The 14,169-nt window shown below is 43.3% G+C and overlaps 1 protein-coding gene across 1 annotated transcript in view; it reads left to right on the top strand.

Moving 5' to 3' along the window:
- The window catches only part of hyx (cell division cycle 73 hyrax), a 162,939-nt gene extending 151,185 nt beyond the window's left edge, over nt 1-11,754 (top strand). The window contains exon 15 of the mRNA XM_037413200.2: nt 1,326-11,754. Within this exon, the coding sequence (XP_037269097.1) occupies nt 1,326-1,374 (49 nt within the window). The 3' untranslated portion in view covers nt 1,375-11,754. The remainder of the gene's footprint in view (nt 1-1,325) is intronic.
- Nucleotides 11,755-14,169: the final 2,415 nt, after the last annotated feature.

Here is a 14,169-nt window from a genome sequence, read left to right as displayed (position 1 = left end):
AGACCATGCCCTGAGGTGACAAGCCTGTTTCAGTCTGTAGTACACGTTGTATGAATATGATGAGCGAATGAACCTGATGGCGCGGTTGTGCACCACTCTAGAGCATCTGGGAGATAGCTTTGGTGAGGGTTTCAGATTGCAGATGGCAATTGAAGTTTTGGGCGAATTAGGGACTTGTAGGCAATGAGTTTAACATGAGAGGGGCATTTTGTAAATTACGTCTTAGAAAGCCTAAGTTTTGTTACTGGATGAAATTATGTTGGACGCATGGGGAAACCAGTCAAGATCTTCAGAGATAGTGACACTGAGATATTTTTAACAACTAACAGTTTCAATCCGAGTGTTAGAAATTTCGTACTCGTAGAGGAGAGGGCTATGTGAATGGGTGAAGGACATAGCTTTATATTTACTGGGGTTAAGAACCATGAGCCAGTAGTCGCACCAGTTTAGGGTATTAGTTACAGTGCTCTGCAGCACTAAGGCGTCTCTCGTAATAATGTGGTGGTCTTGGGTCGTTAAACTTCACTTATCAATCAAAACTTCATGATCAAAATCTTCATGATCAGCTTTAATTAGTTTTTGGTTCATATGAGTTCGGGATGATCCAAATATTTTGCGTGCATCTCTATTGACTATCGCTGTGTGTGCTATGACTTACTCTGTTCTCTTCCTGTCTCTTCATGTTACACTTCTTTTTCTCCCTTCCATTGCATGCTGTCTAATCCAAGTTCTGTCTTGGTTTTCTTGATATCCTGGAGATTTATGCCCCATGTGTTAGTACTGTCAATATGCAGTGATTGTACACACTTCTGAAGCTGCTGTTGGTTGCTGGTAAAGATCTGTGAATGGCTGCTGTTTGCTCTCCAGCTCACCCTTATTTCTAGGTATTGGCTACTAATTGTGGACTTTTGTTGCTTCACCCGGCTTTTCAACGTTATCTTTGTCCTATATGTGTTTTTTCCTACCTTGCTTCAGAGTATCCCTTAAGATATTTTCTTTTTCTTTTTTTAGAAATATGTCTAAGCTTATAGCATTGTCATATCAGTCACAAAGAGGGGACATAACGTTCTTGCAACCACATGGAAGTTACAAAGCACCCTTTCTTTTTCTCCCAGTACAAGTGCCTATCGTTGTCGGATAGAAGCAAGTACCACTGAAAATGTTAACTTTTAAAAATGTGTCTTTTTCTCTGTGTATAAAACTTCACCCCTAATTTTCACCCTGAATACGGCTTTTTCTTTCTTTTCTGCACTGATGTGAATCAACCAAAAGCTCAGCGTATTTATCCTCGGTTCGGGCTTTCAATCCTTCTTTTTTTCTTGCAGAGTCGAGTTTCAGCGTACCTGGACGCATGATGCTACAAGAAACGCATAATGAGCTTTCACAAGCCACTACTACCACCACCACCACCACCGCTGCTCCAACTACACACATGATAGTTTGTATGCAGTTATAGCTGATAGCGTGAGGGCGCCTTTTATACTGCTGCTGAAACAGATGCAGCATTAAAAAAAAAAAAAAAAAACATTGGTGAATCTTTCGGTTGGCAGCCAAGCTCTTCGTCAGAGTGAGACACACATAAGGATGGCGTGACCTCAGTCATTTCTCCCTGGCCCCTTACACTCTTTTCCCATGAACTTGTTTATGTCCGAGGTCACCATGATGTGTGAGTGCTACTTCGCTTTTTTTTTTTTCTCCCTGCTCACCCAGACCGAAACGGCTGTAGATTGTTTTTTTTTTTTTGTTGTTGTGCTTCAAGTGATGCAGGGGCATAGCTTCTGCAAGACCTTGATTGCTCTGTTGATTTAGAAAAGTTACTATTTGGCTATTTGATTTTTTTTTGCTTCGCATTTGAAGCTTATTGTTAACATATTTGAGGCCACCATGAAATATATTGAATAGTGTTGCACTGTACCAGGTGGGGTGTCCAGATCTTTTTTTTTTTTTTCCTGCTCCCCCCCCCCCCCCACTTTTAATTTCTGATAAGTCAAAGGAATAGTAGCAACCTAGAAGTGAAAGAAAGATTGGACCTCCCGGTGGTGTCAGTGCTGTCATTACACCTTACTCATACATGCTTTCAAAGGCCTGACACCAATAAGATGGAATTGTTCACCGTCAATGCCCGATCGAATACCGTGTGGCCATTCTTCACCTGTGTGAGCTTGAGCTACACCCATTGGTTCCCTGTCCCAAGTAGTGAGGTGTATATTGCCAACCTGCTTGTTCAAACCTGCCTTCCTGACTGCTCTGTTTCAACCCTGCATAATTTCTTTCTAATTGTTTGATTACACTTTTCGCATTTGGTGAAGTGTCTGACCTAGCTGAATGAATGAAATACACTTTGTAGACTGCACTCATATAATTTTTTTCCCTGTATCTTTTTTTTCCCTCTTCACCTCTGTCAATCTATTCCTGTGCAATTCTACCCATTTCAAACCAATATTCTTGTTCATTCACATTATAGCAAATATCAGATAATCATAAAATTTCACCGATGTTAAATGGAATTCTCACTCTGCGACATTCTTACATTCTCAGCAGTAGTGGTATTTTTCTGTTATACCAGTTCAATATATTTTTTTTTCTTTCTTCATCCCCTGTTCCCTCCACCCCCTCTTGATCTTTATTGTTGTTTCAAAGTGTCATGTGCACCTAGAGCTTGATGGAGATCTTGACTGTGGACACCATCTATCGCCAAACTGTATGATACATTTTGGCCTAAGTCTTTATTCTGTTGGAGCTCTTTACTGACACTTGTTTTGTTGCATTGGAAAAAGCAGTCAGTGTGCTCAAGTCTTGTCTAACATTGTGCCTGTGAGAGGAAGCCATTTCTTTTTCTATGTCATGAAAGGGAATTGACTTGTCTTTTGTAAATGAAGTTTGTCTCGATGAGTGAACTACTGGTCAACAAAGAGTAGCTGGAACTCGTGCCAGCTAGATCAAACAGAGCCCTGGGACAAAGAGCTGATTTTCATAATTGTACATCACCGACCCAAGGAGAACGTGGCTCCACTTTTGTGGATAAATTACGTTGAGGAAAAAAAGGCTGTAAACATTCTGTATGCTTCTAACACTTATCACTTAGAAATAAAACAATTGATGGCTGGTAAAGAAACTCATCGACACCTTCATTCAGGCAACTGTTTTCTGAGTTGTGTTACATCACATTGACTTGTAAAATAATATCCAAGTACACGTTAGAATTTTCATTTGAAACAGTGTACATCTGGAAATTATTTGTTATATGTTTGTTTGTTTTACGTTTTCTATTGTACATTGGTATATTTAGTCTTATACATACAACCATTTTAAAATCACTTAATCACACACATTTGCTCATACAGGGGCCACATACCTTGTTCCGTAAGGACAGTGAAGTAGTAGTGTACATTCAGGGCCTACATTATTAGTGAAAAATATACAGTCTGATGCTGTGACTGTTAGCAATTATCTTGCATAGTTTATAATTGAATTTTTTAGGATGCCCTGTTTGTGCATCACTGTAGTTTGGCACTTGACGTCAATATATAAAGGCACCACAAGTGCCACGCACTCTGGTGTATAGTGTGCACAAGGAGAGTAGTGCGCACAGCTACTGTCACTGTTCTTTCACCAGTGGTGATGGCCCATGTCCTGTTCTTAATGGAATGTCTGTCATCGGGATAGAATTCTTGTATATAGTAATACAGTGCATACCTGCCAAGTCCCCCAGATTGTCTGGAAGACTCCCGGATTTCGACCATTTCTTTTGTTTGGACGGTTGTCGTGAAAATCTATCAGAAATCGAAATTTCTGTGTGTTATGTGGTCGCACTGAAAAAAAATATAGGTCAATCTGCTCCAGGCTTTTTGCAAACCCACCGCATTTTACTATTTTACCTAAGGCATATGGACGCCGCCATCTTGGGCTGTTGAGTCTTAAGTTTTTTCTTGTTGTGTATATTGCGACGTGGCCATGAAACAAAAATGCAAAGGTTAAGAGCCCAGTATGGCGGCACTGAAACACCACCGCAAAATAGTAGATGCGAAACTGTGGCAGGCCCCGTCGTGGTGGTCTAATGGCTAAGGTACTCGGATGCTGACCTGCAGGTCGCGGGATTGAATCCCGGCTGCGGCGGCTGCATTTCTGATGGAGGTGGAAATGTTGTAGGGCCGTCTGCTCAGATTTGATTGCACGTTAAAGAACCCCAGGTGGTTGAAATTTCCAAAGCCCTTCACAACGGCATCTCTCATAGTCGTATGGTGGTTTTGGAACGTTAAACCCCACATATCAATTAATGAAACTGCGGCAGATACGAGTTCGTGAAATTCCACTGTGTCCATTGGGCCAAAATTGGAATGTTCTGAACACTTTTGCTAATTCCGGCGGGGGATATGAACTTAGTACTGAACCGTCGAAGGCTGAGAGCAGCGTGCTTGAAGCTTCAGAAGTACACCTGCGATCAGCGCATGCACTGTCCTTTACAGACTGTGTAGTTGTAGTTGCCACAACCATTGTGGACGAAACCGCGGTTGTTCTTGACACGATAATTTATGGCGACGACGTAACTTACAGAACTCCGAAGGTGTGTGCGCGTTTAACGCTCGACCTGTCAAAGCGATGCTGCTGTCTGCGAACTCTGTGGACAAAAACGCGGCAGGTGCGATCATAGATAGCATAAAGCGACTTAATTTTAAAGTCACGTGCGCAGGCAACGCAGGCAAATTGAAAACAGAGCTACCATTTGCTGCGACCGTCATGCACACACAAAAAAAAACGCGGCCACGGCAACGCGATAGCAATCTATGAGCTATCTACGATCTACAAATGGGTTTCAGTCGCCACGGATTACGCCACATGCTTTGTCATCACTCGAGCACTGCTAACAAGCTATTGGTAGTGCTCGAGCGATGGCTCAGGCGACTCAGCCATCTTGTTTGGCTGCCGATTCTGTCTGGACGTTAGCATTAAATCTATATCTTGCCCCGGTGCAATATTTTGCTTGTTGTTTTGATGATGCGAAATTTCGGGAGTATTTGCGCTCCCACTTTGAGACTCTCACCTTAGTGGTAAACCCTACCCTCGTGTGTTCAGCCACTCCAAGCCATTATGAGACCGCAATGCCGATCTTTGTGCTTGTTATTAAGTCCCTCTCCCCCTCGTATTTTTTTTCATGATTTTTTTCTTTGTTTTCTTTTGGTTTAAAAAAATAAGGGCAAATAATTCAGTGCGACCCCCTCTCCTCCCCACCATTGCAGAAATCAGTGTGCTTCAGAATCCCTGAACTTGGCAGGTATGCAGCTGGAAATTCTGATGCCTGCCTGCTGTAAGTGGCTACTTTTTCCTGTTAGAGAGTTCATCACTTGTGGCTTTGTTGACCTGCCAGCTCCCAAGCTGATCTCGACTGCTGTCCTTTGCATTGGGGCTGCAAGATGTGCTGCTCACTTGACCACACTGCAAGCTTTCACTTCTTGCCTGCTATTAAGCAGCTGCACTTGCCGTTTTAAATCAGAATGTTGGGGTCACATGAACATTCTTCAAAGCCATAAGAGGCATATCAAATTGGCCGGAAGTTCACTGCATTTAATGGTGCTGTAGTACTGCTTCTTTAGAATTGCTGCTGTTGGAGCGAGCCCAGCCAAACTTGAGTAGCAGCTGTATCACAGAAGGCACGTGCCAAGTGCCCACATGCCTCTGTTCTGTTCCACAATGCTTGGTGTTATATCACACATATACCTATGCCCAGCTTGGTTGTGTTTACATTTAAATCGGATGATATCTCGCTACTCATGTGTTTCCATTTCTGGTCCTCTACGCCTGTTGACCATCATCATCATCATCAGCCTGAATACGTTCACTGCAGGACAAAGGCCTCTCCCATGTTCCGCCAGTTAACCCGGTCCTGTGCTTGCTGCTTCCAATTTATACCCGCAAACTTCTTAATCTCATCTGCCCACCTAACCTTCTGTCTCCCCCTAACCCGCTTCCCTTCTCTGGGAATCCAGTCAGTTACCCTTAATGACCAGCGGTTATCCTGTCTACGCGCTGCCCTGCCCATGTCCATTTCTTCTTCTTGATTTCAGCTATGATATCCTTAACCCCCGTTTGTTCCCTAATCCACTCTGCTCTCTTCTTGTCTCTTAAGGTTACACCTACCATTTTTCTTTCCATTGCTCGCTGCGTCGTCCTCAATTTAAGCTGAACCCTCTGTGAGTCTCCAGGTTTCTGCTCCGTAGCTAAGTACCGGCAAGATACAGCTGTTATATACCTTCCTCTTGAGGGATAGTGGCAATCTACCTGTCATTATTTGAGAGTGCTTGCCGAATGTGCTCCACCCCATTGTTATTCTTCTAGTTACTTCAATCTCGTGGTTCGTCTCTGCGGTTATTACCTGCCCTAAGTAGACATAGTCTTTTACAACTTCAAGTGCACTATTACCTATCTCGCGCTGCTCCTTTCCGAGGTTGTTGTACATTACTTTCGTTTGCTGCAGATTAATTTTAAGACCCACCTTTCTGCTCTCCTTGTCTAACTCCGTAATCATAAGTTGCAATTCGTCCCCTGAGTTACTCAGCAATGCAATGTCATCGGCGAAGCGCAGGTTACTAAGGTATTCTCCATTAACTCTTATCCCTAACTGTTCCCATTCTAGGCTTCTGAAAACCTCCTGTAAGCATGTGGTAAATAGCATTGGGGAGATTGTGCCCCCCTGCCTTAGACCCTTCTTGATTGGTATTCTGTTGCTTTCTTTATGAAAGCAACAGAATACGTTGCAATATGTTGCTTTCTTTATGTTTTATGATTATGGTGCGAAAGATTGTATGCTGACAAACCAGCCCCCTCTACTTTCATAGCTCAATAAGAGGCCCTCGTCTTGTTTAATATGTGGATGTGCAGCCTTCTACTGTGCGGATGCAGAGCTTTCCTTGGTGTACTTCTTTGAGTGTAGCAGCTACTGCATGTGCTCTTCAAGCATGCTTCAAGTGGTGGCTGGCTTTTTTAATGCAGGGAGCCACCAACCATGTCTACTCATTGTGTAATGAAGTTAGCTCTCTTTGAAGCTTGTCTTGTTGTCCAAACCGTGTGCAGCTGTATTTATTGCATGCCCCTTCTTTCTTTGGACATTATTTTAAACATTGTTTATTGTGCAGTCGAACGCAGATATATTGAACTTGAAGGGGATCACAAATTAGTTCAATATATGAAAAATTCGATATAAAAAAATAGAGGACAAAAGAAAACTTCACGGAGATTTCCGGCCACTTCTTTGTCATCTACTGCTGGATGACCTGGCTGCTGAAAGCTTCGCTTTCGCCAAAATTGGCTTTTCCAACGATGTTCTAGCACTGCTTACATGGGTGAAGCCACCCACCATTGTTGGCAAAATTGTTTCACCGAGTGCAGCAGCAAACCATTTGGCCTTGATGAGCTTCACACGCACTTCTAAAAGCCAGGCATAGAGTGCCTTTTCTACATATCGGTGGGCAGAAGTGCGCACATGACAGGCTCCCAATGTCGCTGCACCACCACATCTGCCCTGATATCTGCTTTGTTTTTCAACAAGATACTCGGAGCGCTCCGTGGTATTCCAAAGTCATCCGCGACGGCCAAACATTTCTCGCATGCCTCAACACCCTGAATAGCCTTCAAGTTCGTCGCAAAGTCAAGGGTCTTGTGCTTCTTGACTCTGGCCATAGCTACACGAGAAGACGAAAATTCAAGCTCAGTGGCTTTGCATACCACACACGCAAAAGATAAATGCTGCACACGCGGTGGTACGTAGGCAACGCGACAACGGAAGCAACAAAGTGCTCGCGAGGCGATGGCCACTTGCGAGGGCAACAGCAAAAAGCCCAAGCTATGGTTGGTTAATCAAAACTTGCAAAACAGCAACAAAAAATAAAAGGCGAAAGCGCACCTTCTAGCTTGCGTGGACTTCGGTATATCCAAAAGTGGGTAAAAATACCGTTCGATATAAACGTGTGATTATCTATATTTTTACAAAGGAATTTCAAGGGGATAACTTGCGAGTTCGATATACCTGAAAATTCAATATATATGTGGGTTCGATATAACCGTGTTCGACTGTGCATGAACACTCTTTGCAAGTCTTTGTCCTCTGCAGCCCTGTCATCATGCAGTTTCATACGAAGTCGAAATTAGATAACAGCGCTGTGTGCATTGTATGTTCTATGTACAAGTGAAAGCGCGCGAGATGGTGGAAGGAGTGGAGAGGCCCGAAAACACTTATAAAAAAAAAAGACGGAAAACAAGATGACACTTTACTGACTAGTGACAAGTCTATTCGAAAAACACAGCTTTATAAAACGCTGGAACCCTTAGCATGAAGACCAAGAAACTATCGCCTAACACAGGGCATCCTGGAAACTGTATGTAAACTGTATGTGTCGTTCAAGCAACTGGCATGTGTTTGCGTTTGCCTGTGCATGCGGCATGACACTGTTTGACTGTTCATGCCGATTTTGTGTGGTTATAACTATGAATTTGACTTTGCCGTGATTATCAGTGCTTTGCTTTTCCTGCGATAATATGACTTCTTTCCCTTTCCGTCTATTCACATTTGTATTCATTCCCATTCATACTCCTAACGACCAGGTTTCATTGCTCAAACAGGTAATTCAGCATGGGGACATTGTAGGAAGCAGTTTGTTTCGTTGTAGAAGACATACAAAAGGGACCAGTCTCTCCCGTTATATCCAATATTCATTGATACTAGTGTCAGAATTAGGCTCAACTTGACTTTATAGTTGAATGTTCTCACCGCAGCAAATAAGTGCCGTCGGCTGCACAATTATTTTTAACTGAAGCGTCTGTTGCAGAGCCTTCAAGACATTGCTGACTTTTGCCTAATTGCTATGCAGCTAAACACAAGATAATGAATGTATAATGGATTGTCTTATATAGTCGTCTGCAGTAGTACTACTATGGTTAAGTGAACAGGTCTGTTCTCTGAGGCTCTTTCAAATAAACAAGTAGGTTCCAAGTATTTTTACTGCAACAATTATTGTCTTGGCTAGGTTGTCTGCTCAGTTGGTTTTGTTTGTTTGTTTGCCAAGTGTACCAGTCCTGGAAATTTCGTCATGGTCAGTTCAGTCAATGGTGCACTCGAAGATGGGAAGGCAGTGGAAGCTTTTGTGTGGGAGCATGTCTGTGGCACGGTGGACACATTGTTTGAGGCCCTTCTCTTGTCCCATATGTCACGCACTTCTCCGTACTTCATTCTTTAGATGTATAGTCAGACCTAGTTAGTATGTGCCCACTTTATATGTAGTTGCGATGAATCCCCGTCCAAGTCTCATAGAGACTAATGCATTCACGACCGCTTAAGCCATAGTGGTTGTCTTACGTGTATATCAGTAAGAGCGTAAGAACTGCAAACCGCGATATTTCGCGGCGTAAAAGTTTACTGCGTCTCTGAACTTGCTAACACCACAACATGCCGTAAATGGTTTTCCGGAATTTCGATAAGTGCGGAGATAGGTCAACGAATTATTCTGTCTACCGCGCAATCGCAGCGATGCTTTTGCGTGCAGTCACAAAGAAAAAAAACGAAGACAAGGTGGCGACCACTAAGAAAGGCACTGGTGTGAATTATTGCTGACGAAAAACTTGGTCACAGCATCCCCAGCTATCAGCTCCGGCATGTGGGTGGCATAGCTTCACTTTAGGCCTAATGCACGCTCTTAAATTAATATGAAACCACCTGAACGCGCTGGGCTGTCTCGTGTGGGACCATGTTCAAGTGCGCACCGCTTTCCTGAAACATAAGCAACTCGCTGTCGCGGAGCTAACGTTGTGGGCCGCTTCTCTTGAGAAACCTTGTTGTATCGATGCTAGCATGCGCACCGTTCAGTGAGCATAGCACTGTTCTAACCATACTGTACTCTTTTAATAAGCGCCAGCCCAAACGCACCTTCGTACGTGGCCAGGAATGCTGGAGTATCACCGAATGCGCTTCACTTGCAAAAAGCTTGTCATCACGGCGTTAACACAGCTGGCTACAGTGGGCGTAATCTACAGCAAGCATCCGCAGTCGGGGCGCGCGCAGAGTGGGTGAAGCGCTGCACACAACAAGCCAGTATACAATTTGGCTCTCTGCGACACTGTTGCATTTCTAAAAGAACTGTGTCAATTTTCGCATAGAATTAGACCGCAGAACACTTGTATTGCAGACAGCGGATTATGGCTGTGTTTGAACTCTTGGACAGTGTCTTGGACAGTCTACGCAGCAGCTTAGAAGACGGCATCGAGCCTATGCTGTCCGAAAAATCGTTACTCACATTGAGCGTCTGGAGAAGCGTCTGCTTGTGTGCAGATGACCATTCTGGCGAAATCCTATCTATCTGAGCGATTTGCTGAGCCGCCATCTTGTTTGGATTGCAAAGTAGCCTGCATCTTATTTTTCCACGATGCAGTCTTCTCGAAGCTGCCTCATTTGCCGGCTTCGTGAGAATTGGAATGGGACTTAAGATGGCCGCTGTCCATTTAGCTGTCTATTGAGCTGTCTACACTGAGTATTGGAACACACCCTATGTCTGTTCGGTCACTATACCTCGCTACGTATGCCAGACCCTGCAGTAGTTTCGAAATGCTTTATGATTTGTAACTGCTTCATGACCGCATGCTATCTGCCAGTTGTACGAAAGGGAATCTTTTTTGCACTTCTGCAAAAGGAAAGAAATGGCTTTGTGGTGAGAATTTAGGGTGATATTTGCTGTGGTGCCGCTGTATTTATTCCTTTGTTGGCGACGATGGCGTGAACCAGGAGATTCATATTTGTAGCTGGTGGTTAATGCGTATAGTATATTCAGTGCATAGTTATGTCGCCGTTTCCGGCAGATATGTATGAACAAGGTTTCACGGTAACATATAATTTCACTCAGCAGAATTGAATGGTGTTGCGGGATCGAATCCCGGCTGCGGCGGCTGCATTTCCGATGGAGGCGGAAATGTTGTAGGCCCGTGTACTCATATTCGGTTGCACGTTAAAGAACCCCAGGTGGTCGAAATTTCCGGAGCCCTCCACTACGGCATCTCTCATAATCATATGGTGGTTTTGGGACGTTAAACCCCACAAATCAATCAATCAAACGAGCGAATGGACCATTTTAATTGCGCCAGAAGGTACAATCATCGAGGCTGTATTTGCCCATTTTCCCAATTAACCCATGCCACTCTTCCTCATTTCGATCTTATAACATTTCATTCGCTAGGGTTAACCACCACCTCTTATATGCTATATTTCCCTCTGTTTTGCTGCTCTATGCTCTATTTGATGTGCATGGCTTCATCCCTTCAAAAAAACAGATACTTAGCCTAGCTGGTGATCATTCATTCTGAGGAATAAGTGCCAACAGGTAGGGGACGATGAAGGAAAAAGGAGTTCTGGTGTTTGCCTTCAGTTCTTCCTTGGCCCTTTGTCCTCAAGATGAGTTCATGCCTCTTGATTTGCGGTTACACTATTTTTGGATGTGTGATGTTCAAGGACTGTACATGCTTTATTAATTACAGGGACAGCAGTTGAAGTGAAGTTCGGAGCAGGATTGTGTGTACTTGCTATGTGTGTGAGAGACTGGGGAGAGAGAGGATTAACATAAACGACATGTCATTTGTTGTTTATTGATCACTGTTTGGCTGTACCATAAAAACCATGTTCATTGTATGTAATGTCCTTTGAAAGTAACACTTTTTGGGAGACTTATTTTGATTCATGTGTAAGTGCTGAACATATTAAAGATGTATGATTGTCAAAAAGTTTATCTCCAGTGAATTGGTTCCAGTAACACCGTACATGGCGGGACGGAAGAGCCATATGGAAGAATGGTGGGAGGAGGCTTAGGCCAATCATGCATAAATAAAAATTCACTCACCAAAAAATGTTTGTTTCAGTGCTCATAAATATTGTCAAAACTAGGAAAAAAATTTTTTTTGAATTTTTAAAACCCACAATACACATGCTACGATTTGTCCTCTTATGAGGACAACATGCAGTTATGTTACAAATTTGCTTCGTAGGAGCAGGGGTGCAACAGCTATGTCAATTGTGCCAATTCGATACAATTCCCCATTTTTGCGCCGAGGTGCGCCAAAACCATGAAACTTGCTGAATTTGCGCAAGCTGCACCAAAAAGCCCGACCAGCCTCACAATTTCCTCAATTGTGCAATTTTCAGCGAGAAATGGAGGCCACGTACGTTCTCCGCCTACAGTTTGAGTCGTCAATGGCAAAACCATGGTAACCACGCTAACGTTAATCCCATTTAGTCAGGGCACTCGCGAAACGTAATCGACCAGATATAGTAACGCATCCGTGCGCCCATCGGTTCGCTGACCGCAACGGATATCTATCGGCGGGACAATGCAACTTCGAAACAAAAACACGTTGCCGTAGCCACAAACGCTTCACAATAAAAATTAACTTCCTAGTCAGCAAAAGCCGCTATGGCGTGTTAGCAATTAGAGCTACGAGAGCGCATACTGCGTTTTCCACGTGTGGCCAGAGTTGATGTGCAGTGAATGCCTGCGTTGCCGGCGACCATGTTAATCGTCATAGCAACGACACTTGAAACATTTTTCAGTCTTGAAATTGCGTTAGTTACGGTGTCCCGGCGATAGATATCTGGTGCTGTGGGCGGACCAACAGGTGTGCGCTGTTGTTACTTTATCTGGTACAACGCCCCTTGCAAGCGAGCAAAGATGTTCTGTCCTAAACCTAACCCCAATCATAAAAAAAAGGAGAGGGGGGAGGGAACAGTGGTGTTAGGAAATTTATTGGCCTTGTTCTGGCCCATGCAGAATACTGCTTAAACGACCTTTGCACAGTACACCGGTGCCCTGCGGAAAAGCATATTATGATGTGAAAGGGGCTGTTAGCACTACTCACAGGACAGCAAATTTCGCTCAATTGCTCATGTGTATATACTATCGCATAATTGTGAGCACCAGTATAGTCACTAACGTTTGAAAAAGTTACTAGCAATCATTTGAAGCAGTGTATGACACCTCTGTCATCCTTAAAAAAAAAAAATATTGTGCAAGGTATTGTCTTTTTCGCCACCGCTAATCCTCAGTTTCTTGAATCCCTTGAATTTCAAGCTTGCCAGCGAGACGGATCTACATTTTAATTCACACATTCTGTCAAAGTATTTCACAGATGTAAGTTTGCTCAGTGGGGTAGATTGATATATACTATTTTTTTAAAATAGCAGTGCTCATGTTTACTCTGCATGGTTTAGGTGATGTTGAATGGCTTGCACATACTTTTTTTTCTAAATGTAAGCCATCTTTGCTTCAAATTCGGTCTTTCATGATAAAAAAATACATGTACAGCTGCTCCAAATTTGCATTTTAGTGCTCTAAAAGTAAGATTCTGCTGCTCCATAAATTGGCTCCAAATTCGATTTCGGCTGTTGCACCCCTGTAGGAGTCAAATATTTCCGCTTGCAGAAATTCGTTGAAAAAAATATTTAATGAAAGTATACATCAACAATCAATGGAAAAGAGACGCTATGTAAAATAAAGACATAGGGAGAGAAATAACAATAATTTCTACTAGAGACCTTGTTCAGTCTCTCAACTAGACAAAACCGACAACATGAAAACAGGCATCACACTACAAGTTTGACAACTGACACTGCTTGTGGTCTCTGTGATATAAGTGGCCTCTGCTGCCACTATATTGTGTGGAAAGATTTGAAACACTTGGTACATAATTTTATATTGGAACTACATGGTTACGGCAAAACGCACTGCTGTATGCATATAACGTTGCATTAAAGAAAGTTGCCGCAACAGTCCAATCTCTCATTGCTCACGCCATGGAAATAACCCTGTCTTGCAGAAAAATATTCACTTGCACGTCCCCATCGCTGGAATCACTTTATTTTTTATTTCTTTTGTCCCACTTGCGTAAAATCTATGCGCTCACTACAAATGCATTAGCGGAAAGACAGACATCCAGAGGTAGCCTCTTGTGTCTCGAGCGTCGGTCTGTATCGAGGAGTCCACTCGGCTTGTGTGCCTATCATAAACCTCTATAAAGACTGGCCTTGGCATCTCAGTGTCGCGTCTAATTCCGGCCGCTTTTTTGATGGAGGCGAAAATACGTGTACTTTGGTATAGGTGCACATTAAAAAACCCCTGGTGGTTGAAATTCATGGAGCCATTCACT

This window comes from Rhipicephalus microplus, chromosome X, assembly GCF_043290135.1.
Source record: "Rhipicephalus microplus isolate Deutch F79 chromosome X, USDA_Rmic, whole genome shotgun sequence".
Taxonomy (NCBI): Eukaryota; Metazoa; Arthropoda; class Arachnida; order Ixodida; family Ixodidae; genus Rhipicephalus; species Rhipicephalus microplus.
Note: the sequence above shows the minus strand (reverse complement) of the source record. Positions and strands in the feature narration are given on the sequence as shown.